Source organism: Strix aluco, chromosome 9, assembly GCF_031877795.1.
Source record: "Strix aluco isolate bStrAlu1 chromosome 9, bStrAlu1.hap1, whole genome shotgun sequence".
Classification (NCBI taxonomy): domain Eukaryota; kingdom Metazoa; phylum Chordata; class Aves; order Strigiformes; family Strigidae; genus Strix; species Strix aluco.
In genome coordinates, this window is record NC_133939.1 from 2,481,421 (window position 1) to 2,506,793 (window position 25,373).

General features: G+C 61.5%; 1 protein-coding gene across 5 annotated transcripts in view; it reads right to left on the reverse strand.

Annotated features, from left to right (window-relative positions):
- The window catches only part of LOC141926908 (diacylglycerol kinase gamma-like), a 39,260-nt gene extending 14,403 nt beyond the window's left edge, over positions 1-24,857 (reverse strand). For 2 of the 5 annotated variants that reach the window (XM_074833347.1, XM_074833346.1), the window contains exons 1-22: positions 24,649-24,857; positions 18,124-18,373; positions 15,976-16,052; positions 14,448-14,613; positions 13,386-13,625; positions 12,382-12,552; positions 11,537-11,586; positions 10,879-10,953; positions 10,647-10,766; positions 9,611-9,728; positions 9,346-9,434; positions 8,780-8,917; positions 8,553-8,651; positions 8,296-8,409; positions 8,124-8,197; positions 7,920-7,994; positions 7,746-7,831; positions 7,435-7,524; positions 6,860-7,020; positions 5,327-5,391; positions 4,373-4,463; positions 1,401-1,602 (exon numbers count right to left, since the gene is read on the reverse strand). In XM_074833347.1, coding sequence (XP_074689448.1) covers positions 1,401-1,602; positions 4,373-4,463; positions 5,327-5,391; positions 6,860-7,020; positions 7,435-7,524; positions 7,746-7,831; positions 7,920-7,994; positions 8,124-8,197; positions 8,296-8,409; positions 8,553-8,651; positions 8,780-8,917; positions 9,346-9,434; positions 9,611-9,728; positions 10,647-10,766; positions 10,879-10,953; positions 11,537-11,586; positions 12,382-12,552; positions 13,386-13,625; positions 14,448-14,613; positions 15,976-16,052; positions 18,124-18,190 — 2,368 coding nt within the window. In that variant the 5' untranslated portion in view covers positions 18,191-18,373; positions 24,649-24,857. Of the gene's footprint in view, positions 1-1,400; positions 1,603-4,372; positions 4,464-5,326; positions 5,392-6,859; positions 7,021-7,434; positions 7,525-7,745; positions 7,832-7,919; positions 7,995-8,123; positions 8,198-8,295; positions 8,410-8,552; positions 8,652-8,779; positions 8,918-9,345; positions 9,435-9,610; positions 9,729-10,646; positions 10,767-10,878; positions 10,954-11,536; positions 11,587-12,381; positions 12,553-13,385; positions 13,626-14,113; positions 14,177-14,447; positions 14,614-15,975; positions 16,053-18,123; positions 18,374-24,648 lie in introns of those variants that run through there. The other 3 variants (XM_074833351.1, XM_074833348.1, XM_074833349.1) reach the window with 3 other exon arrangements.
- Positions 24,858-25,373: the final 516 nt, after the last annotated feature.

The window sequence follows — 25,373 nt, forward strand, 5'->3', positions numbered from 1 at the left end:
ACTGTGGGGATGTGTCCTGATGTCCCTCATGCTCCAAGATGGGTATTTGCAGAGTTGGGCAATGCTCCTGTCCAAAATCCTTGGTGTAAAAATACTCCTGGTCTGAAACAGCGCCCGGCCCTGCATGGCTGCAGGGTGGCAGCCTGGATCCTCAGCAGCTCTGCAACTGCTTGTCTGCAGTGTTGTACGAAATGGTGGCAGACACTCTCCCTAGGGTGCTCTGGGGCACTGTGGCCCCCCCCTCCAACCCCAGGAGCCGGCATGCACGGCAGAATCCTCACTGGGAGGGCTCTGCTCAAATCCCAGGGCATTGCCCCTTTTCCCAGCTCCTCCTGCTCTGCTGGGCCACCAGCAAAGGCGCCCAACACCGGGGCAACTCGCTCCATCTCTAACTCCCTTCAGGGTCCTTTTTCACCCGTGGTGGAAACCCCCACCGGGAGGAGCCTGCCGAGCCCTGCCATGCCCTCCTGCCCACGGGCAAGAGGGGACGTGCCCAGGGAACTGACCCCGCCACCTCTCACCACCCTTTGGAATTGGCCTTTGCTCTGCCCTGCTCCCTGCTGCCCATTCCCACCGGCTTGCCCAGCCAGGGACAGCCGGTGACAGCCTGGTGACACCGCCATCCTGGCAGCCTCGTGGTAGCGGGGCTGTTTCCCACCCCAGTCCCAGGCTGCCAGAGGTGGTGGGTGGAAAATGCAGGCACCTGGCCTAGAAAACTGGGCTGCTTTCTAACCCACCGCTCTCTGCGGGGGAACCCTGCCAGCACTTTGGGCTGCCTGTGCCCTGCCCGTGCCCGTGGGGATGGCTTTGGTGGCCGCAGCGGTGGGTGCGAGGTGCTGGCCAGGGCACAGCGTGGGTGCTGTGCTGTTCCCAAAAGCCCGCAGCCAGGCTGGCAGTGCTGAGGCGCAGCCTGGGAGGATGCTTATAAAAGCCATCGGTGCCAGCTCTGCAGCTCCGCTGCCGGCTCCTCCTCTGCAGCAGCGGGTGCCCAGCCCCGCAGCGGCTGCCTGCCAGTCCCGCGGGGCGCTGGGGGCTGCCCAGCCTCACGACAGCAGGTGAGGGGTCCTACATGGGCACCCCCTGAGCCATGACCCCCAAAGGGTGAGGGGAGAGGTGGGTGGCAGGGGATGGGAGCCACGTCCTCTCTGGCCACCGTGGCACGGCATAACCAGTCCTGAGAAACGCAGTGCTGGGCCATACACAGGCGGGCGGAGCCACCCTCCTTCACCAGCTTGGACAGACTGTTGTTGGGGGTCACACTGGCACCCCAAAAGCTGACAGCAATCCCTTCAGTGCTGTTGCTCCGGCGCCACGTGCACCGAGACAGAACCAGCGGCCGCCCAGCTCCCTCGCTCTAACCCCACACACCCCACAAATTGCTGCCAGGCCCCGCTGCTCACCCTGCACACAGAACTTGAGCTCCTTGGCGTCGGTGACCACCGTGGCGTGCAGCTTCTCTGGTGCTTTCTTGCCCAGCCGGTTGTAACTGCGCTGCTTCTTGGTCTCACCCCAGAGGTTGGAGCCACCGTACATGCTGGGTATGTTGAGGACGGCGATGCCCTCCAGGGACGCGTTGCTCAGGTCTAGCAGGGTCCCATCGCACTGCCGGGCACGTGGGCAGTGTCAGGCTGTGGGGCTGGGGGGAGTTGGAGCCCAGCAACCGCAGAGCCCGGCCACCTCCTCTCCCCAGCCGCCTGCCGAAGGAGCAGGGCTCCCCGAGCACAGTATGCCGCTGGACAGTCCCCAGAGCAAACCTGCCCCAGGGGGGCACAGGCAGTCCTGGGGCAGCTGGGGCTGGAGGTGCAAACAAATACCCTCTGACTTTCTTTTTCTAGGGCTGACACCCACCCCCTCCCCTTCCTTGTGCTGCTTTCCCCTCTATTTCAATATGAATTTTACTTCACGTCTGGTTTCGAAAACCAAATTCCTGTGAGACACATAAAACCTCGGCCAGGCTCAGTTCCTGCAACCCGAAATAGGATGCAATACCACCTCAGCCCTGGAGCGACCTCCACCCAAGCATCTCCAGCACGTGCTTCCCCACCTCCCCTCGTTCAGATTGACCCCAAAGAATCAGAAAGTTTGGCTGTCCAAAAACTAACAGTTTGTCTTCAAGCACAATTTGGAAACTAGAAATTAGGCTGGAAGGAAATGATAGGAAAGGTGTCAGAGGAAAAAATGTCAGTTTTTGGAGAGAAAACCACAAGGCAGTGCACTTGTGTGTGGCACGGCTTCACTGCGGTACAGCAGGACTGCCCCAGCTGAAAATTTCCTGTAAAAGGTAAAATATCTGTTGCCTGCAGCTTTTCGACAGGACTGGAAGCAGCAGCCATGCAAATGCATTTCTTAACTTTGGGTCTTCTCACTCTCACGCTGCCTGGATGACACTGGATCCCCTTTCTAGATACCCCTGGAGGAAGCAGCCCCTTTCCCATTCAATGGTATTTTCTCTAGAGCATCTGTGGTTTCCTTTCTGCATCTGCTCTCTACCTGCCATGCAAATACCAGCACATTTTTTTTCTTTGCATTTTGGTCATGCAACGGCGTTTCTGCTCCCTCTTGCTTTACCGAGAGGAACGCGAACAGGCTGACGAACCCCCGCTGCTGCTTTGACTCCAGTTGTTTTCCTCTAGCAAAGAGTGAAGGTCTTAAGATTATTTTTAATGCACTGTCGGCAAGCGCTGAGCACGCCCGCCACACGTATGTGGAGCTGGGTGCGCACATGAGCAAGCGTCTCTGTATGTTCAGATCTGTTCTGCCTCCCCTGATGCTCCAAGATCTTATTTTTAGCCTTGCCTTGAAAGCAAAAGGCAGGAATCTTCTGGTTTGGGAATGAAGAGCTGTCTCTCCGAGGCTTGTAAAGGATGTAAATCCTTTCGTTCTCAATACATCTTAATGATATTATGATTTGTAGGAACAGAAAAGACCCTAATGCTGTGAGCAGCGGTACTGAGCGAGACAGCTCCGATTCCTCACAGGATGGACAAAACCTCCCACGCCCGGCCAAAACGAGCGTTGGCCCCGGCCGCAGGCATCTTTCCTGCTGCCCGCAAGGCGGTGGGTACCGACCCGGCCGCGGTGGGATGGGAGCGAGTCAGCTGCCCAGGCTGTGGGATTTCTGGGGATGCTGCCGAAGCCCGTTGCTGCACGGGGGTGTGCGGAGCGGGCAGGACCACAGCTGCCCGCGCCTGCCCACGCACACGCATGCAGGGAGCGATTTCTGCCTGCGTAGCCCTCCGCTGTTAGTGTGCCAGCGAGCTACAATGGGCTCTTTGAGCAGGGGCAGCTGACGGCGCGCTGGCAGCGATGCTGGAAGTAGAAAATTTGCAGCTGGGAAAAAAGCAAATTCATTTCCAGGAGCTGTAGGGGAACGAGTGCCAATTTCCAAAACAAAACTGCCATTTCTCTGCAAGGCTGACAGTTGCCTGGGAGCCTGAGGGAGGACAGGCTGCCGCTTTCAACTTCAAATACTGCAGGATTAACGCTTTCCTGCTGGCATGGCACAGCCGGTGCCGACGCACGCTCGGCGGGCTGCGCACGGAGCCCCTCGCACCTCGCGCCCGCCTCCGGCAGCATCAAACCCCACGGACACGGGCTTTGTCCACCCCAGGACGCTGGTGGCCGGCGGAGGGGGTGAGATGGCTGTGCCTCTGCTCCTGCCCCTTCCCACCAGCTGCTGAGGGCACAGCTACGCCCTTCAGGCTTTGGGAAGAGCCGAAACTCCCCGCCTAGAAACGGGCTTCAAAGTCCCTCTGCCCGCGACTGCGTGACCACATGGTCGGCTCGCAGGGCTCTGCCTGCTCTCTGCCTGCACGCCGCCAGCGACGCTGCGCCCACCGCCTGGTCAGACCCACACCAGCCCTTTGCAGCAAGCGATGTTTTTTTCCCCTCGCCCTTCCAGCCTAAGTTATAAAAGGGTCATTTATCCAGCAATAAGGAGAGGCGGAAGTTTGCAGCAAAGCATGGCCCAAACCCCCCAGCGCGAGCGGAGAAATGACAGCGCTCTTAGCAACCGCGCGCCCTCCTCCCCGCTCTAATTAAAGGCTGTTTCCATGTCATCCAACGAGGGCTGGGAGCAGACGCGGAGTTTACAGAAAGAATATTCCAGGCACGCTCTCAAATACAGCTGGAAAGGGGGAAGAATACAGGGCTATTCTTCTGCCTGCAGCTGGCCGGCTTTGCAGCAAGCGACACGCGGTGGAAGAGCGGGTCCTGCCAGCCACCGCATCCTCCTGCCACCAAAAGGGGCCAAAGCTGCCGCAGCACCCTCTCCCCGGACAGCCAAAAGCCCTGCCTGAGGGACCCAGGGGTGACATCTCCTCAAAAACCTCTGTGCTGCAGCTGGAGCCAGGGACCATCCTGGGAAACCCACCTCCACCTCAACGTAGTCGTGGAGCTTCTTGCAGGTGGCCGCAAAGGTCTCCGACGTCCCGAATTCAAAGTACCACAGCTTGTTCTTCATCCTGGGGGCACACAGATGTGTCAGCATCCCACTCTGAAGCAGCGCCTTGCCCAGCCACCCCCAGCCCAGCCAGGATGGGCCGTCAGAGCCTTTCCAGAGCCATCACAATGGGGACGCAAGCCATCAATGGGGACACAAGCCAACGTGGGGAGGGACTGCTGGCGTCATGGCCCTGGGGAGCTGTGCTGTGGGACAGGGGGTGGCTCTGACACCCTGCGAAGGGCAGGATGCGGGTGCTGGATGGTCCCTCAGCATGGGACAGGGTGTTTCCACCGGCTCTCAGCAGAGCTCAGCGTGGGCCATCATCTCTTGACGGGGCTTCTGGGGATGGATACCCCATGGAGGGGACTTGCCTCACACCCTCCCAGCACCCTGCTAGGAGCCTCTGACCACTGGTCCTCCCCTGCACCAATCGCTGCACCAGGCTTTGAGGAGGAGCTGTAAGCCAAGGGGACCTGAGCCAGATGTTTGGGTCCATTAGGGGATTTTCTAGCAGGTATTTCTGAACATGGGGACAGGGGTTGCAGGCCACGGCTCCTGCTGCCATCACACCATTTCCATGCACCCCAAGCACAGCGGCAGCGAGCTGTGACCTGCTGCTGCCTGCCCTGCCCTCACTGCCTGGCCTGCTCCTGCCGGTCCTGGAATTCAGTGCTAATTATAAAGCATGAATGAACGTAATCGGGTGCGTGGCCAAGTTTGAGCAGTCTGCCACACTGCACGGGGCCCTAGGGAGCACCCCAGGCCCCCACCCCTCCAGCCATGCCTGGTACATCCCCAGCATGTCCCATCGGTGCAGTGTACGGCAATGGTGGGGCATCCCCCCGCACCCAGCTTTTGGGCGGGACCACGGGCAGCCCTTACCTGCTGTTGAATTTCTCGGGGTGCTTTTCTCGCATGACGTGGAAGCGGTGGGCGATGGAGGCGTCCTGCGGGGAGAGGGAGCGCAGAGATGCCGGCGGAGGGAAATAGAAACCCCTCTCTGTGCCCCATGGGTGTGGGCTGGGATATGGGGGCTCAGCTTTTCACCCGCACCGCCGGTCCCTGCGGCACAGGGGCACAGTGCGGGGGCCATGCCGAGGTGACAGAGGCCCCCTCAGCCAGGCTGCTCATGAAGCACTGAACGAGCTTGTTAAGCGAGACATAATTAGTGCATTTGGCTTCCTTCCCTCATCACAGGGGCTCTGCATGGAGGGGATGCTGAGGGAGGGAGAAAGGGCAGGGCAGCGGGGTTCCAGGGACACCCCAGGACCCTGCAACCTGACAGCTGCCCTGGCAGGGTGGCAGCTCTCCTGAAACTCATCACAACCTCTCCTGTGCAGGGTAGGGGGTGTTAAAGCCTCAGAAGGTGTCATCAGATGCCACCTGCAGTGACATCCCCTGGCATTAGCAGGAGCTGATGTGACCCACACCGTGGCGGTACCGCTTGGTCACCCATGGCCCGGGACAAAAATACTGCAAGCCCTCGGGAAGAGAAGTGCTTTCTACTTTGCCATTCCTCCAAAGCCCTGCTGCTCCTGCCTGCAATTGGCCCCAGCGCTGGGGAAAGTCCCTGTGGCACAGGCTGCCGTCCTCCCCGGGCTCTCTAACTGCCCTGGGTTAGGAAAACATGGGGCAACGCAGGTCCAAGCACCAAAGCAGGGCTGTGCTGATGGGTGCCACCTCGGCAAAAGCTTCAGGTGGGGTGTCCAGCAGATCTCAACCTGTCCTTGGGACCTCAAACTTCCCTGAACCTCATTTAAGCTCCTCGCACACTTGCTCTTGCAACATTCCTGGCTGGGAAGAGAGATTCCATGCCTCTTTATGCATTTAAGTGCTGCTTAATTACAATTAAATCAGAAAAAACAACACCAGGAGATGGAGGGAGGTTGGGAACGTGGGCAACGAAGAGCAGGGAGAGTCCCAGCTTGGGAGGCTCAAGCTCAGATGTAGAGTTTCATCAAACACTTAAGACAGGTTTTTATGGTCTCTGAGGAACATCACCAGGAACCAGCCCCTGCTCCTGGGAATTAACTTGGAAGAGGGCTCAGGGTGAGTCTAGGAGGAGACAGGGATGGAAGCCTGGGGGGCTGGTATCCCTCACGTGCACCTGCTGGGCTGGATCACTCCAGCGACTTCACAGCACCACTCCACTGGTGGGAAATGCCCCATGGCATCCACTGATCTGGGTGGGTTTGAGGCTGTGGCTGTGCTGGGGACCCAGGTGACAGATCCCCTGCTCCACTGGTCTCCAGAGCTCTTCCCTCCGCTTTCCCATGGCCGGGGGGGCTCCGGTGGGCATGGCACGGTCTGGGCACCGATCGCTAGCCCTGTGCTGTGCTGCTCTCTCCAGCTAAAAGGCATGTGTGCTGCACTCTGGGCTGCCCTCAGCACCCATCCCCGCCCCGCAGTACTCACCACCCCGATGGAGAAGTAGTTGTTGATGATGGTGGACGGGACAGGGTCTCCGTTGGCCTCTCGGTCGCTGGGAATGACATCTATCTGCCAGCGGTCCAGCAGCACCTCCGTGCTGTGCTCGATGTCTTTCAGGACCTTCATCAGGTTGCCTCCCTCATAGCCTGGAAGGGAAAGAAGGTGGATGTCGGAGGAGGATGAGGGAGGCTGAAGGGGAGTGCAGCCATGGCACGTGTGGTCGGAGGTAGTTGGGTGCTGAGCGCCCAGGGGAGCCTGGGGGTGCTGCTGCAGCACCAGTGAGATGCCCAGCTCATCCCTGCTGTGGTGGCAGAGATTTCAGCTAATGGCATGGCTCTCCCAGATGAAAAAGGTTGTCGGGCAGGACCTGGCTGACGGGTGTTTAGAAGCAGTGGCTGCTTTTTTGGAAGGGATTAGAGGCACCATCAGGAGGCACCAGGGCCAAGACGCAGCCCCGAGCCTCATCCCAAGAGCCCTGGAGCCTTCCCTCCCCCAGGACAGCCACGCTGGATGGTCCCCACGGGCCGGCCATCCCCCAGGTGATGCTTGTCCGGCCTTACCTCCTCCCCAGCGCAGGCACCGGGCCAGGTCATTGCCTGTTCCCAGGGGTAGGACGGCCACCGGCGGGTGCTTCACCAAGTTTGCCTTGTCTGCGATTCAAGGGGAAAGAGAGGTTTGGGGCTGAAAGGGCTCATCCCTGCTCCTCTCCGTGTCCCTCCTCAACTGGCACCCTGGCAGGGGGAGCTGGGGCATGACGCTGTGGGCAGAACCCCTGCCCTGCTCTCGCATGGGGAACATCGGGCACTCGTAGCAGATTGCCAAGGATGCGGGTGGATGATGCTCTGCGGGAGCACGGCTGCTCCTCGCTCACCTATGCAGTCCAGGATCCAGCCCACCGTGCCGTCCCCTCCGCAGGCCAGCACGCGGAAATCCGGAGTGTCCCGAAAGAAGCTCAGCCTGGAGAAAGCCAGGAGAGACAAGGGGTGACATGGGGGAGCAGGGGCCAGCGGCAGGGGCCAGAGGATCGGCCACAGCATCTCCGTACCCTGGCGTGGGCCCGCCGCGGTCCAGGTTGTACACTTGGCGTGGGTTGAGCAGGTAGTGAAATTTCCGGAGGACCCTAAGAAAAGAGAGGAGTGAGGGAGGCCGCGGAGGCGAGTTCCCCTCCAGGAGAGGTGCTGGAGCAACGCGAGGGACCGGCAGCCCCCAACCCCGCGGGGATGCTCTCCATGGGCAGGGCCCCACCTACCGCTCCCCTTGCCTTCCTCCGCTCTTGGGGTTCACAAGCACGAGGAGGGGGTGCGTCCCGGGCCGGGGGCTGATCTGGAGGGCAGAAAGCGTGGCTGCGAATGCCCGGCCGCTGCGGGGCTCGGCACGCGCCCGGGGCAGAGCTTGCTGGCAGCCTGGCCGTGGGAACCTACCTGCAGACCTTGCCCGTCCACCGTGGTGGAGTTGAACTTGAAGCCCTGGTTGTCCTCAGGGCTGGTGCTGGCAGGGGAGTCGCTCTCCGATCTCTGGCAGTGGGACTGCCTGTCCTTTGGGGAACAGAGGTATGGATGCGCCTGCTGCCCCGAGAAGGCGGCGCCAGCAGCCGGGGGTGGCAGATCGGCCGCAGCGATGTCCCGCCGGGTCCCTGCTGCATCCCTGCCGCCCGGCCCCAAGGAGCAGGGGCACTTACCAGGACGACAGGGCAGATGTAGGAAGGCAGCAAGATGTGGTCCCGCAGCGGGCCCCCATCGCACTCCGGCTTGACGTGGGAGGCACATTTGTTGTGGAGCTGGAGGGGCCAGAAGGAAGGGACATTGGGCAGGGGACACCCGGCCATTTGTGAGCCTCTCCCCCAGGGCTGGCTGTGCGGGGAGCACTGCAGGATGCACCCCGGGCCTCCCATTCCCGCGTACTCACGGTGACTTGGCACCAGACACAGTGCAGGCCGGTGATGCCCTGGTAGCACTTGATGCTCTTGTGGCATCTGTCGCACTTGACGGGGGAATTGCCCTCGATCCAGGTGTGCTGCATCACCTGCAAGGCGCGGGGGGGGCACTGCAGGCACAGCATGCACCGACCTGCCAGCATCTCCTCTCCACTAAGGGCTCCCGCCGTGACTGCGGAGGGTGGCTTGTCATGCAGGGGTGCTGACTGATCCAAACCCCTCACCTGGCCACCTTCCCTCCCTGCTGCTTCATGCAGCACACTGGGGACACCTGTTCCCTACCTAAAGCCATGGAAAACCTCAGGGCCAGGGATCCTGTGGGTCCCCAGGGGCTGGAGATGGGGCCCACCCTGCCAGGCTCGGGATGTTGGGAATAGCTGTGAGCTGCTGCCCAGAATCCAAGGGGCAAATCCCAGGGGAAAAAGCCATGGGGGACCAGGACAGGAGACTGAGGGGCCAGCTGCTACTAGTGGTGGTCCCTCAGGGAGAGCTCCACAGGAGACCTAATGGCTCAGAAATGCACCAGCCGCCTACTCACGCTCGTGTTTCTCTTGGATTTCACGTAGGTGCTGATGCAGGAGGCGATATCTTTGGACACACACCTCTCGTGGACGGTGTACTTGCAGACTGGTAGGAGAGAAGAAGGTGCTGAGCATCACTGCCTGGCACAGGCGCTGCCCCCTCCCCGCTCACCCTGCAGCACCCACAGGACTCGGCACCGATGGGGACCAGCCCCCCATTCCTGGGGCACAGGGATGGGGTGGGAGCTGCCAGCCTGGGCATATGGGGGGGCCGGGACTCACAGGAGCAGCAGAGGCCCTGCTTGCGGACCCCCAGCAGCATGGTGCGGCAGAAGTTGCAGTAGGCGGGTTTCTTGAAGTGCTTCAGCCTCCAGGCATGCTGCCCGTCATCCTTCACGTTCTGCAGGGCAGGAGACTGGAGGTGAGGGGGTTACTCCCCGCTGGGGATCCCAGCCCACTCATTCCGCCACTTTTAGCAGCTTTTTGCCCCGTAAAAGCCCCCAGTGCGTCTGTGGGAGTTTGCTCCCAGCAGGACCATGGGCTCCCCTTCTCCCTGGTGTTCCCCCGAGCATCCCTGCTGCCACATCGCCGTGCTCCGCAGGCACGTCTGGCTCCTGGCACTCCTGGCACCGAGCTCCGGCTCCCCACAGCCCTGTGGCACAGCCTAGCCGTGGGGATGCTCTACTGGTCGCCGATGGGAAGGTGACTCTACATCTGGGGCCAGGCACGAGTGCTTTGCAGACACCACTTAAAATTCCCCATTTTCTTGAATCTTCCTGCCAGAAAACCTCCCCCACACCCACTGCCTCTCCATGGGAAGCAAACACCAGAATGGGAGCAAAACCCCAGATTTTCCCTGCAAACTATTACCTGCTGGCCAGGGATGCACCTCAGTGAAATGAAGCCCAAAAGGATGAAAAAACACAGGGAAATAAGGGGGGATTCAAACCACCCCACCTCTGCTCTTTGAAGCTCACCTCAGGAGAGGAGCTGTCATTTTAGGTGCTCATCTTATTTTTTTGATTAAATATTTATTGAACTGGGGTCTGCTACCATGGCAAGGAGCGAGCCCAGCCTGCTTGGGCACAGCAGCTGGCAACAACCGCAGCTCAGAACTGAGCTGGGGGGGGAAGGCTGGTCAGCAGGGTGGGGGTGTCTGCAGGGGCTGGCGGCCGGCAGTGTTGGAGGGGTGCGCAGCTGGTTGCCGTGGGTAGGGTGCCCTCCCGTGGTCCTTGCACACCCTCCACTGCCGCCAGCCCTGGGCTCTCCTCCAGGAGCGGGCAGGGCAGCTGAAGCAGGTCCTGGCACAGGCACTCACCGTCTCCATCCCCAGGAGGACCAGCAAGGGGATGGTGGTCATGCCACCCCGGATCCACTCCTCCAGCGTCACGGTCCCATCATGGTTGTAGTCAATCTCCTCCATCATCGCCTTCAAGATCTGGAGGAGGGAGGAGACACGGTGACACGGCGATGTCACCCAGGAACCGCAGCCACCAGCTCTGGCCCAGAGCCCCCACGGCCCCCCAGCTGCCCCCAGCCCCGGCACTCACGGGCTTCAGCTCGGTGGAATCCCACTCCAGGTACTCGGCCACGTGCACCATCTGGTTGATGATACGATCCAGCTCCTGAGCACAGAAAGACAGTGGTGCCCGGTGCTTAGGGATGGCTTCGGGCACCAAGCGGGGTCGTATCATGTCTGTGTCCTGATACACCCAAGGCTGCGCGGGGCCCCCGCCTGCACAGGGGGCCAGCAACACCCCATTTCTCAGTGCGTGACAAGTGCTGCTTTCTCCTCTGAAAAGCTGCCAGAAAATCTGCAGTGGGTTTTCCCTTGGAAAAACTGCTCTGATAAAACAGATTTTTTATTTGCAACGAGTTTCAAGGGAGATACCCAAAGGACAGAGAGCAAACATCCCGAGTGGGGGGAGTTGTGCACGATTTTTCCTTTTCTGAAACACTGTGACCTGATGTAGAGCTACAATTACTGGTGGGTGGATTTCTTCTAGCTGCTGCTGGATGTTGCAGAGCTGGCATGTGTCCCTCAGCCCCACAGTCCAGCACCACAGAAAACACTGCTGCCTTCCTCCTCCTTTCCCATATATCCCTGGCGAGCTTGGAGTGCCTCACTAGGGAAGGGACACCCCAAAAGGGCCCTGTGGGTCTCCGCCCCTCCCTGCGCAGCTCTTTCTCTCCTGAGGGAAGGCTTACCGAGCTGTCCAGGAGGCCGTTTCCATCAGTATCGTAGAGACGAAACATAACTGGAGGGAGAAGAGAAACCAGCTGCCGGTTAGAGCCCAGCCCTGGACAGCCTGGGCAGCCGGTGCCGGAGCTGCCGGGGCTGTGGGGTGGGAGCTGCATCGCGCCAGCTCAGCCCAGGCGAGACACGGCCCAAGCCTGTACCGGGCTGCAGGGTGCTGGAGCACAGCCACAGCCCCCCTGCTGCCCCTCTGCCAGACACGGGTGCTGGCAGGCAGGAGCAGGGGTGCAATGCTGAGTGGGTTTTCCAAGTGGTTTTAATGTTTTGGCATTAAAAAGTGAGCAGGAGCATCCAGCCCTGCACCCCTCCTGGGATGAACTCCCCAGGCAATTTCTCCAGCCACCGGTCCCCTCTCCACACGGTGTGGAGCGGCTGAGGGAACTGGGGGGGTTTAGTCTGGAGAAGAGGAGGCTGAGGGGAGACCTCATGGCCCTCTACAACTCCCTGAAAGGAGGGTGCAGAGAGGGGGGATGAGTCTCTTGAGCCAAGGAACAAGCGCCAGGCCAAGAGGGAGTGGCCTCAAGCTGCGCCAGGGCAGGGTCAGACTGGCTCTTAGGAAGGATTTCTTTGCAGAAGGGGCTGTTGGGCGTTGGAATGGGCTGCCCAGGGCAGGGGGGGAGTCCCCATCCCTGGAGGGGTTGAAGAGTCGGGTTGACCCAGTGCTGAGGGATCTGGTGGAGTTGGGAACGGTCAGGGTGAGGTTCATGGTTGGACTGGAGGAGCTTCAAGGGCTTTTCCAACCGAAATGATTCTGGGATTCTGTGACCACAGCCCATGACCCCAGAGTCCCACTTACACTCCAGCTTGTCCTCTGCCCGTCCCCTCTCCAGCAGGGACAGGTAACAGACGATGTCCTTCAGGTGAACCACCTGGGCCAGGGGGGTGGGGGGCGGTGGGGGGGCAGCTTTCAGGGAGCTGTGGCTCTTCCTCAGGCTGAAGGGTAACCTCTTCTCCACGCTCCTTGTGCCTGCGGGTGGGGAGAAAAGGATGAAGGCCATGCACAGGGGGACAAGGGGCTGTCCCCAGCCAGGACTTGGGGCTGGCAGCACATGAACTCCAGGTCAGGGCCCCATTCAGTGTGGGGCAAGCAAGGGGTGGAGGATGTAGGGCTGGGGGCCATCACAGGAGCAGGGTCAGGCCCACGAAGGGGACGTGGGGCTGGGGGCCATCGCAGGAGCAGGGTCAGGCACACGAAGGGGACATGGGGCTGGGGGCCATCGCAGGAGCAGGGCTGGGCACTGCCAGTCAGTCCTTGGGGCGCAGAGCCCTGCACCTCTGGCACTGCAGGTGCGGGCAGGATGAGCAGCGGGAGCCCGCAGGGACGTGCCCTGCCAGGAACAAGCACCCAGCCGGAAGGAGCGAGAAGCTCGGTGGGCGGCAGGGTGGCTCACCCGCGTGCCGGGACAGCCCATGCTCACGGCTGCCCGCACCAGAGGCAGCCTTCAGCAGATGGCTGCTGCTCGCAGAGGGGCCGTTGCCAGCGCTCCCCTCGGTGGTGGCTGGCAGGAGCCGGGCTGGAGGCAGCCATGACTCACAGCTCCAATCCCCCCTCGCTAGGAGCTGCTGCCAGGTAATTAAGACGTTGACTGACGGGCACTCTGCGGGGTGGGACCGGCGGCTTAAGTTTGCAAAGTAAAGGTGTCAAGACACCAGGAACCTGCTGAGTTTGGAAGGTCACCACCACCATGCCGGGGACCCAACCAGCTGCACCACCGGGGCAAGGTGCAGCTCCGCAGCTTGGGAAATCGGGGGGGAGCTTGTCACTGCCCATGTCCCCCGTGGAGCCCCAGCCAAGCTCACCTGGTGACTGAGGGCTGAGCAGGGACCCAGAAGAGATCTTTGAAGAGCCTGAGGAGTTGTGAGCAGAAGGGGTGCCAGTGGTGGACTTCTGGGAGGACGACCTGGACCAGCTGGGAGAGGCGTTGGCAATCGATGCTGGGGTGAGGGATGCTGGCTGGGGCTCAGCCGTGTTGCTGTGGCAGCTCTTGGGCTCCGGGGTGTGTCGTCCCAGGGCACTTAGGAGCGTTTTCCCATTGATCCCTGCAAAGTAGACATATGCCTGTGGGCAGTGTGACACTGTGCCCGGCAAGCCCCTTCCTCCAGGAGCCCTGCCTGGGTGCCAGTCACTCTCCTGGGGATCCTCTTTGCTGTCCCCAAAGCAGGCTGGCATCCCAGCCCCACAGCTCTCCGAGGGGCACCATGGGCGGCCCCTCACCCTCCTGCCTGGCCCAGCAGCTCCCAGCAGTGCTCCCCTCCCTGGGTGCTGCCTATCACAGTGCTCGGGACCAGGCGGGGAGGACGTGGTCCCCCACCACTGGCCAGAGCTGCTCCCGAGCCTCGATGCGGCAGCTGAGTGCCCGGGGAGCGGGTGCTCCTTGTTCTTTTGCAGTTTATAGTCCTTTCAACAGATGTCTCCACGCACTGCGAATCCACCCAGGCAGGGGCCAGGGGAGGCAGGAGCTGGGTGCCTGGCACATGTCCCCTGCTCCAGGTGCAGCTGCCTGCTTGGTGGCCGCCCACACCGGTACCTGTGACAGGGGTGCAGGCCACCTCGGTCTGGATGGAGATGCCAGCATCGAGAGACTTGGGCTCTGAACACGCAGAGGAAAAGGAGGAATCAGTGCAACGGTGCCCTGCGGGTCCCCACCATGAGGAAAACCCTCTCCTCCCCAGAGCAGCACAGGGTCCCTGTGACCCTGTCCATCAGCTGGGACAGAGCTGGGCTGTATGCTGGCCCCAATACCACCCACTGTGGGTGCCACCCCCCCAACCTTCATCCCCAAGGGGTGGCATGGGAGTGAGCCCGATGTGCCACTGCGCCTCGGTGCGCCTGGCTGGGTGGCAGGGGCAGGGCTGGCTCACCGAGGGTGTTGAGCTGTGAGATGCCGGGGCTCTGGCGCTGGGTCTCGGGGGAGGCTTGGCATATCTTACGCTTGAAGGAGGTGAAGAGGTGTTTGCAAAGCTCCTCGGGCACGTCTGCCTCCAGGTAGGTCTTCATGAAGAGGCGAAAGCCCTCATAGTCAATGGGCTGAGGAGGGGACAGAAGAGGCTGCCATTGGTGCCCCAGGCACACCGTGGGGGTGCAGAGCTGCTGACGAGGGGGGGTCCATGCCCTGGGCCCTCCTCACTGAGCACATCAGCTGCAGAGCCCTCCACAAAACCACTGGCTTCCCTGATCCCAGCAGTGGGACCTAAGGGGACCCAGAGGTAGGAGGGCCAGAAATCCCCAGTGCCGGCTGGCTGCTGGGGCCCGCACAGCCGAGCCAGGCCAGCAGCATTCAGAGCAGGGGTGGGAGCCTCGGCAGCCAGGGTAGGAGCCAGGGGAGCGGCAGGGAAGGGCAGAGCTGCGGTGGGACTGCACTTGCGGGCAGGGGGGCAGCAGCCAGCTCGCCTGCCTGGGGGGTCTGTGGAGCCCTGCATGGCGGGCAGCTCGCTGGAGGGGCAGGAGGCTCTGATGGAGCCGGGTGCTTGGCTCTTGGCAAATGATTGAGGAACCAAATACAGACCTTCTGGCACAGCCAAAGGCAGCTGGGGGTGTTGGAGGCAGAGGGATGTAACAAGCTGTGCTCTGAAAGCCTCCTGTTCCCCCAGGGCAGGGCACGAAGCAGCGGGACCCTCCAGCCCACCCCCAGACCCTGGGGACCTATCATCCTCCCAATGGCTCCTCGCCTCCCCCTTCCCCGCTGGGCATCCCCATCCCATCGGGACATTGTCTTCCCAACGGCTTTTGTGGCCCCAGCTGGAGTGAGGGTCCTGTGGTGCCCTTGAATAGCTGGGTAGTTTTGTTGCCCCTCCTTGCCATGCTCAGCCCACTGATTTTTTCTCGTTTTGCCTCATTTCTAGTGATTACGGCCTCTGTGAAAAGCTCTGTCCTGCTGGCACACTAATAGGTCTCTCTGAAAGCACCACTTGGAAAAAATAACCCCAGCCTTCCACAAGCGAGAGTGAGAAGGCACAGGGCCTTCCCCTGTCCCCACGCTGGCAACAGCAAAATCGTTTGATTCTGGGGGAAGAGAGAGTAAATCCCTCCTGGCCTCTGCCTAGCAAGGTGATGCTCCAAAACATTCTCAGCAAGGCAGCCTGCAGCCAGCGCGGGACGGCAGCGTGGCCACGGGGCCCTGGCCGCATCGGTGGGATGGGGTGGGATGTCCATGCAGCAAATCCGGGGTGGCCGGAGGGGGACGTGCCTGGGGGCTGGCAAAGATGCTCCCCATCTGTGGGGGCACCTTTCCCAGTCCTGGGAGCACGACGGTGAGGAGAGGTGGGGGGCAGACAGACAGACCTGCCTTCTCCCAGCTGCTTTGAGCTGCCAGAGCTGGGCTGGGGGGGCTGGTGGGGGGCTGGGAGCTGCCAGCAGCACGGGGGGAGACCAGAGGGGACAGGGCCATACCTGTTCGGGGTTGTACCTCGCGAGGACGCCGTCCCCGTGGAACTCCTCCAGGACATCCTTGAGTTTCTTGGTGGAGTCTGAGGAGACAAAGGCATTGCACTGAGCACGGCGCCCCCCTCGCCGTTAGACCACCAACAGGATGGTGGAGACAAGTTTATCTGCTCGATATACAATTTCTGGTTCCTTCCATGCCCAGGAAGGGGCCACCCGTGCCCTGCTTTCTGCCCCCACCTTTGGAGGACAGGGTATATATGTAAAGCTGGCCGGCAGGGACGGGCCTTCTTCCTCCTACCTATATGAAAATAAACGCAGACCCAGAGCGAAGCAGTGGCACTGGGCAAGGAAAGCCCGGACCACCCCCAGTCCTGGTTGCCCCAGGGGTGACACCGAGCACAAAGCCTGGCTGTCCCTGCCCCGGCCCCTCTGCATGGGCTTTGGGGGGCTGCCCCTGTGCTGAGAGCTGGTGCCTGCCAGCACCCCCTCGGCAGTCCGAGCCTTCCCCAGAGCCTGCCCTGGGCTGCCCACCGGCATCTCCAGGAGGTGTCAGGAGGAAGAAATAGAACAGTATTTCTCTGTTATTCTTCCACACAAATAGTAAACGGTCTGTGAGTTTCCCTGGCTGGGCATCCTCAGGGCTGGAGGGACATCGGTCCTTCCAAAATTGAGAAATAAGGGAAAACTGGAAAAAAAAGCTCAAGGGGAAGGAACATTAAGCCCTAACCTGCAGACACATATCTCTGGGCATGTCCATTTAAAAGACGCTCAGACACTCAGCCCTGTGAAATCCTCTGTCTGAGCAGGGGGTTGTGCTGGGTCCTGCTCCCCCCAGCCCTCCGCTGGGACCGGAGCTCGGTGCTGGACCACGGCTGTCCGGGATGCCTGGTGCAGGTCTGGGGGTCGCAGAGCACAACCAGGGGCCAGCATGTGCTCAAGGAGGAGGCTCCTGGCCCCAGGACTGGGGATGAGCTGAGGGAGGACCCCTGAATCCTGCTCCCCAGCCCGGAGCCAGGCCACCCTCCCAGGCAGGAGGCAGCTCCCCGTGCTGGAGCCTTGCTCACCGCACTTTGATTAACGAAACGAAGACGCTGTACGTGTTCCACTCTCAGCATTACAGATGGCATTTTATGGTTTGTGACTCAAGAAAGCAGAGCCTGTTCTCCAGAGAGGCAGGATGAGATGCACTGCGCACACACCTCTGCCTGCAGCCCTGCCTGCCCCTGCCCTGGGATGCCTGGCAGGCAGGCAGGGGACTGGGGGCAGCTTGGCCTGGGCTGTTTGGATTGGGAGGCTGTGCCTCCCCGTGCTATCAGCCTTGACTCCGTTCACCTCACCCCTACGATGCACAGCAGCCCCAAGGACAGACTTGGGGAGCTCATGGGGTTCCCCTTTGCCTCCCAGTCCTCCCGTGTGCAGCCGCAGGAGCCTGCTCACCCCGGGGCCGTGCCACCCCTGCAAAGCAACGCCCCTGAGATTTTACACCCCTTCTTCCTTCATCCCACGGTCACAACTGGGCTTTCCTGCCCACCCTGCCCTGCTCTTAGCACCTCCCCGGGCTGCACCGCTTCTCCATCACCCGCCGCAATGAGCACGCCCTCGCGCCAGCTCTCCAGAAGGCAGGACCTGGTTTCAGACCCCCGGGCTTTGCCCAGGCTCCCTCCCCAGCTTCTCACAGCCCTGGGACCCCACAGCACTACCACCAGGCTCCTCTCCTCGGGCAGGAGCTGCAGGAGAGGGTTACTCTGCAAAAGCACTAAGTAAAATTACCGCAGAGGGTTGGCAACCCAAGGCGAGACGTGGAGCAGCTCCGTGTGTTTATGAAAAGCCAGTCTGCTTTCCTCGCTGGCATTTCGCTTCACTAACGAACGTGGGAGCCGGCCGCCTTCGGAGGGACCGATCCATGCTCACGTGTGCGTCTCCCAAAGCAGGGGGGCTTGTGCTCAGCTCAATCCTCCCATGCACACAGACACAGGGACTCCTCTGCCATCATCATCAGCTGGTGCTGGGGGTCAGGGACCTTCCCAGCCTCCCATCCAAAATCTAGGAAGTCGCCTAGTTCTCCAGGAGACCAAGGACATGTAGGACACCCGGATGGGCACATCCCCCTCTCCCTGTCCCAGGGGGGATGCGGGTGGGGCGCAGGGTACTCACAGTCCGTGTACTGCTGGAGCTGGGCAAACTCGGTGGGGCTGAGCGAGATCCACCCGCCATCACTCATCTTTGGGTGGCAGGCCCCAAAGCGGGGGCCACGAGCCGCTGTGTTCGCCGTGCTGGGCTCGGCACCGCAGTTCCCGGCTGGCCACTTGGTCACATCGGCACCGCGAGGGGTGCGGGGGGCTCACGGCTGGCTGGCATCATTCCACTGAGCCCGTGGGCAGCGAACCCTGGAGCTTTAGAGCACCTAGAGTGGAGATAGAAAGAGGGGGGGGGTCAGCGAGTGGAGACAGAAAGAGGGGGGGGGTCAGCGGTGCCCTGCCCATGGCAGGCAGAGGCCGGCTCCTGCCTGCACAGGCTGCCCTGCTGCGGCTTCTCCCAGGGGGAAGAATTGCCTGCGGTGATGTGGGTCGGTGGGGCTGGCACAGCGGGGGGGTGTGAGGCTGGAAATGGGGTGCAAGAGCACTTTCCCAGCTGGGGAGGGCTCCCCACCACGAACGTGGGGGACCCCTGCTCCAAGCGCCCTGTGAGAATGGAGAGGGGTGCACGTGGGCCGCAGTGGGGGCTGGCAGAAGGGGGGACGAGCACAAGGAGAAACAGGGAGCACCTCGCCGTGTGACCGTCCCCGGGGCTCGGCGTCCCTGGGGGAGCCCCTCTGCCACGGAGCTGGCACCGTGCCACGCGCAACGGCCAGGTGATGTGGCTCGACAGACGCAAGGCAAATGCTGTGGGCAGGGAAAGGAACTTGTCACCTTATTTATCCCCAGCACTTTCCAGGGGAACACAGCATGATAGGAGCAGAAGGAAGGACACAATTAATTAGAGAAGATGCAGCCCCCATGGGCTCGGAGGCAGGGGATCTGAGCGAGTGGAAACTCCCAGGTCGCGCCTCCATCTCCCAAGCTGGTGGTGATTTTTAGCTGGCTCCGCCACTGAAAATCATTGTAAATGAAAATCCACATTCAACATCGGGTGAGAGGGAAAAACCTGTGCCACAGAAGAAGTGTCAGAGGGTCTCCAACCAAGTGCTCCCCCTCCAGCCCATCCATTTGCAGGCTTCAAAACTTAGTAGCTTTTTCGCTTAACTGAACTGGTCACAGGGCAGCATCCCGAAGAGGTGGCTGCTCTTCAAGGAGCAGATGAGAGCAATTTGATCTCAATTTTAGGGTCATCTCCCTACTAAATGTTGGCTTTTTCCACCAGCCTGAGCTGACAGATGGGAGAATGCGGACCACGGGCAAGCTGGAAAGGGCCACACGACTTGGGGCGATGCTCGTGGAGCACCCGCACCCCCTGCAGCTGGCTGGGCTGCCCACGGTGCCTTTCCATTCGTGGGAAAAGGCATTTGATTAAGGCGAGCCGAGTTATTTTTGGGGAGCTGCCGGGTCCCACGTGCCACACTAACTCCAGCCGGCGTCCCTAGGGACATTCACATACGGGGGCAGGCACTTAACCCCTCATCCTCAGGATTTCCCCCCCACAGCCTTCTCCTTCACCCCAGCCACACAGGACAGCCAGGACAGTGACAGTCAGCAAGGAGATGTGAACCACCTTCAGAGGGCTTTTGGGATGCGATCAGGGGAGCATTACTGCTCGCTCCTCAGCAAAACCTATTTTCTTTACTAATGTTATTCTGGCTTTAACTCCAGCTGCTGCAAGTACTCCAGGGCGAGACATGACCCAAGGGCAAAACCCTGTGTTGGCAGAGGAGGGAGCACTACAAACCCCTCCTCGGGGCTATGGGGAGGATGGTGACCCCTGAGTGAGCAGCACAGGGCTGAGCACCCACCTGGATGGCTGCCCAAGGGTTTTCCAGGCATGTGGAGTGACTGCGCATCTGGAGAGAAGCCCACCAAACCCTGGGCACATGTTTGCTGGAGTTAAACGACACAGCTGTGCTTAGTCCTGCTCAGCCCTTTCCTCCCGAGAGCAGCCAGGAGCTGCAACTCAGAGCACACCCCACTTCCCTGCCGGGGAGCTGCTCCATCCCTGGGCCGGGCAGGGATGGCCGGTGGGCAGCAGGTAAATTTTGCTGGGCATGAAGCCGTGTCTTGCCAGGGGTGCTGCTGCCTGAGGATGCTCTCCAAGAGCTGGGCAGATGTTGCTGCCCAGAAAAGCTCCTGCCCCTCTCCCCCACAGCTCTTCTCTCTGCTAGCAGGAGACAGCCCTGGGGTGGGGGGGCACAGCCGCTCGGGCTCCTGTCCTGCTTGGGGCTCTTGTCCTTGGCAGCCCCATCCCACAGCCTGGGGCTTCTTGGCTGCAGCACAACAGCTCTGGGAGTGCAGCGGGGGCTGAGCTAGCAGGGGGTTGGGGATCGCCCCAAGATGCTTCTGCTGCTCCTGCCCGGGGTGGCTGCCCTAGGGCTGGGGGGAATGATGCCATGTGCCCGTACTGCTCTGCCCTTGGGGCACTCCTGTGGGGACAACACACAGCCCCGAGGGAAATGTCACCTCCCCACCCTCGCTAGGGCCCTGCCGGCCCGTGGCAACTTGCCTCCAGCCCACGGCCGTACCAGCTCATCCCGGTGGCTCTTTGTCCCCATGCCACCAACTGGGGACAGGCTGGACACAACAGTTTTAGGGCTAGAAAAAAAACTATGCAACATCTTCCCACACCAGGCATCAGCTTTCTGGGGATCTTCATCTTGGGGAAAGGACAAGCAGGATTATGGTGTTTGCATCTTCCCAGGATGAGGGGTTTGTCCCAGGGTATCTCTGAGCCTGGTCCAGAAGAACTCACTCTGTAAGAAGTCCTCCAGGAGTGCACACAAGCTTTCTGTTTCCTGGAAAATGAGCTGTTTGGTTTGACCAGAACCTTTTTTTTATCCTAAATTTATACAAGGAAAGGCCAAGAAGCCTGCAGAAGAAAAGGCGAAGGGGGAGACCTGGCTGGCTCCAGCTGCCCGAAGGAGTTTGGGTCCATCAAGCCCTCCCACGATGGACGGCAGCAAAACTATCCCTCGCTTCTTTTAACAGCGGTTTGTGGGACGGCACAAAGTGATAGAAGGAAAGCAAAGCAGAGCTAATTGGGCCATCCCAAGGGGCTTTTCCCCAGCAATTGCTGGAATAACAAATGCCACTTCTGGCACGTCAGCCTTGGATTTCAGGAAGGGCAGGAAAAAGCCTCCTTAGGAATCCAGCTGCTGCTCATTTGGCCGCCCTCTGAATTGTCAGCGGCAAATTATGTTCTATTAAATCAAATTTCCCTCTCTCTAAAAATAGCTCCCCTACTAGTGTTACAAATAACACCGGATTACCCTGCTTGAAAGCGCTTACCGGGACGTGGCCCCTCTACCCCTCCTCGCTCTGCGCCCGCCAGCCGTGCACGTGGGCTTTGCCGTTCTGCCGGCACCAGCGGCGCGGCGTGACTCAGGGTGGCTGAAGCAGCCGGGGGAGGATGGAGAGGGGGGAGCTGGGAGGGCTCTGAGCCCTTCCCAAACCCTCCCGGGGGATTAGCCGGTGCCAGGGCCCTCAGGAAGCCCCCGCACAGAGCATCCTGCCAGCCCCAGGGCTGGGTGAGAGAGCTGAGGGCTGGGCGAAGGGTGATGAAGGAGGTGCCGTGGGGAGCATCGCCGGGCGCGGGCAGAGGTGCAGCTCTGTGGGAGCCAGGGCCCGGCCATGTAGGGCCTGAAACACTCACGTCAACAAGGGAGATGCCAGGCTGAAGCTGGCGATGGGCCAGTCCCTGCTGGTGAGCGGGGCCTGGGCAGGCAGCGGCAGGGCCAAGCCATTGGCAACGGGCACGTCTCGATATCCACGAGAAATTGGATATCTCGATACCCACGTCCCCAGTGTCTGGGGCTGGGGGGCTCCCAGGAGCAGCTATAGGAGGGCAGAGAGCTATTTTCCCAGCCCTGCCCCTAAGGCTCCCACCAGTCCCCGGCCACCCAGTGCTGCCAAGGACAAAGGACCCAGCCCTTGGGCTGCTCCCCCAGCACACAGCACAGTGCTGTGGGGCTCGCCACAGGTTGGGGAGGGCTTGTTCCACCAGCCTGTCCTCTCCGTGACCGGAGCTAGTGATGGACACCTCATTCTGCCCAAGCTGGGGCAGGGCAACCACGGGTGGTGGGCCAGCAGCCTCCGGGTGCTGGCAGAAGAGCAGCTGCTCACACAGAGCCTCCAGCCTTTGACTGGCTCCGCAGGGGTGTGCAGGTGGGCTGCAAGTGCGTGTCCTGCCCACAGATTTCTGCTTCCGATGCCCTTTGGGAAGGAGAAACATCGGCTCCTCGAGCTTCAGGAAACGGCACAAGGAGGGAAAGCTCCTGTGGGCATGTGCACAGTGGCACCTGCAGAGGCTGTGGCTCTCCAACAGCCGTGGGGTATGGCACAGCCCAGAGCAGGGCTCTTCCCTGCATCCCCGGCGGGGCCCGCACAGCCACAGTCACACGTAACATCTTTTCCTGGGGCAGAAGCATGGTGGGTCCCTGCAGGAATGGCATTTTCCAGCCTGCCCACCCCATCTTTTGGAAAGATCAGCCTATTTTTGTGTTGGACTGGGGAGAGGCCCCTGAGGCGGTGGGTGGAGTGTAAATCCCTCCTGTCCCACTGCAGCAAACAAACCCCAACCAAGTCACGCTCAAACTATTTTCTGCAATGACAGGAGAACGCACTTTTCTGCATTTTGTCAGCCTGAGAGGACACTTGGGAGCTGCTTTTTCCATTCTCCCTGCCTGTTGCTCTCTACACATTCCCCCAGCCCTTTGCCCACCCACGCAGCGCCAGGCACGCTGCCTGCGTGCCTTCCACCAACTTTGCTTTGGGTGCCGAGCACCCTCACAGCACCAGGACACGTGCTGGCAGGGGTGCCCAGAGCACCTGGGCAGGCAGCTGCCCATGACCCCCCACCTGGGGAGAAGAGGTGCTCCTTCCCACCTGAAGAAGATGCTTTTTGGTGCGTGGTGCTGGCTGCCCGCTCCCCTGCCTTCGGTAGCAGCCCAGCGAATACGGTTGTTGGTGTGCAACCCCAAACCCTGCATGCACACATCTGCCAGGAGCACCTTGCCGGGCCTCTGTGCCCGCTCCTAGCTGCAGGGCATCCTTCCTTGGCAGCTTTTAAGCAAGCAAGCAAGCAGTGTTTCGCTAAGAGATGCTCCTCTCTCCCTGACAGCTGCGTTAGAGCACTGGCAAAGCCGGAGAGAAGAGACACCTGCTGCCACCGTGACCAGCTCTCATGTGGTGGGTGCTCTCTCCCGCACAGCCAGGTAGCAATGCGGGAAGGGGAGGGTGGCCGTGGCTGGCCCTCTGGCCGGGTCGGGCTGTGGACGTACCGACTCTCAACCAGGAGCTGGGGGAGCTCGGCTCAGCCCAGCCACGTGGGGATGAACAGCGGGGACCCGGCACAGCCCCCCTGGAGCTTGCACACCCACCCCCCTCCATCAGCCTGCCTCACACCCTAGGGACACCAACAACTTCCTGACTTACTACTGTTGCCTTTTTAGAGAATAGTTTTGCTGGCTGAGTTCAGAGCAGGCTGGATCTGAGCTAGGGCTCCCCTTGCCACCTCCCCTGCAGGCCCCAGCCAGAGCAGAGTTTGTCTTGTGGAAAAGCCCCTTCCCACTCCAGACGGGGAGGCAGCAGCTGGCCCCGCAGCCTGGGGGCTGGGATCCTCCTCACGCTCCCGGCTCCATCACTCGCACCTACAAACCCAGGGCTTCCCGCTGCCGGCACGGGGAAGCCCCGGCTCTCTCCCCGTGGGAATCCTGCGGCAGCGAGTCCCATGGGTGAACTGCACCTTGCGTGGGACAATGCTGCTTTTCGGTCGCTTTGAAATATCTTCTTCTCCCCTTTCATCCCCCAAAACAACCCGACAAACGAGTTGCAGACAGCCTCTGTCCGCAGGCCAGGCGTGCCGCACACCTCCTCAGTCCTCCTGCCCTCTCAAGCAGACGGCCCTAGTAATTTTTACTTCATGAGAAAGACACTAACGAGCTTTTCTGGCCTGGCAGCGCGGGGGAACGGCTGACTCGGGCTGTTTCTCTGCCCAGCGAAAGGGCGTGCGGTTTTATAGCGCAGCTGAGAACCAACACACGCTGAGACACCAGTGAAGATGGCATAGCCCCCCCGGGTTGCGTTCGAGGCTCGGTGGCAGCCATCTTCTCCACCCTGGGGGACAAGGGGATGCTGCCCTGTCCTTCCCGACCCTTAGGGCAGCTTTTCCCAGGGGCCGATCCCCGCCCCCGGCCACCCGGGCACCCCAACTCCCGCAGCCCGGCGCTGCCCCGCTCCTTCACGCGTGTCCCTGCTCCCTAAGCCCGGCCCAAAGGCCTCGGCAACGGGGTCGGGAGCGGCCCCGGGGGAGCGTCGCGGGCTCCGAGGGCACCGTGCGGGGCGCGGAGGGGCGGCGGGGGGCGAGCACCGCCGAGTCGGTCCCGGCAGGGCAGGAGGTCGCGGGTGGGCGAGCCGCGGTCCCGCGTGGCTCCGGGGGATCTTCCCACGGCTGGAAAGGGGCGAGCCCACGGCGGGTCGCCGGTCCGTCCCCCCTCCCTTGCCTCAGCCCCGCGTCCCCCCACCGCTGTCCCCTTACTTGGAGGCGGCAGCGCGGTGCCATCGGCGGCGGCCAGCGGAGCCCCGGCGGGACGGCGGGGCCGCCCAGGTCGCTCCGGCGGCGGCGGCTCCGGGGCTGCCGGTTACCGGCCTGGCTGGGCAGCCCGGCAGCTCCCCGCTCCCTCGACGAGGCGGAGCCGGGCGGGGGGATGCGGGGGGATGCGAGCGGGCCCAGCCCGCGCCGCGCCGCTCCGCCCGCCTCCGCCGGCACCGGCGGGCGGGCGGCCGGGGGGGAGGAGGAGGAGGAGGAGAAGGAGGAGAAGGAGGAGGAGGAGTTGGAGGGAAGAGCCCGGCGGCCCCGACCGCGCCCCCGCCCCTCCCCGGGCCCGGGGCAGTGCCGGGAAGCGCGGGGGGAGCAGCCGAGCTGTGGGGAGGAGCGGCAGCGCGTGTCCGTGATAAAACTAATTGAGGAGGAATTCCCACCCCTCCATAGCGGCAGGACTTTCCCCATCTCCCACCGTCCCTGCACCGTGCCCCGCAGCCCCGCCGCTCCCCGTCCTCATCCTCATCCCTGTCCCCATCCCCGTCCTGTTCTCTTCCCTGGGGCTTTTTACCCCCCTGCACCTCGGGGTCTCCTGCTTTTGAGTGGTTTCACCCATGGCAAAGGTTGCTCCTTCCTAAGGAACGGAACAAACCACTGAAAACAAACAAAAAAATGCCAAAACAGATAAAAAGCATTTTTATTTTCTTTCCATGACGCGTACG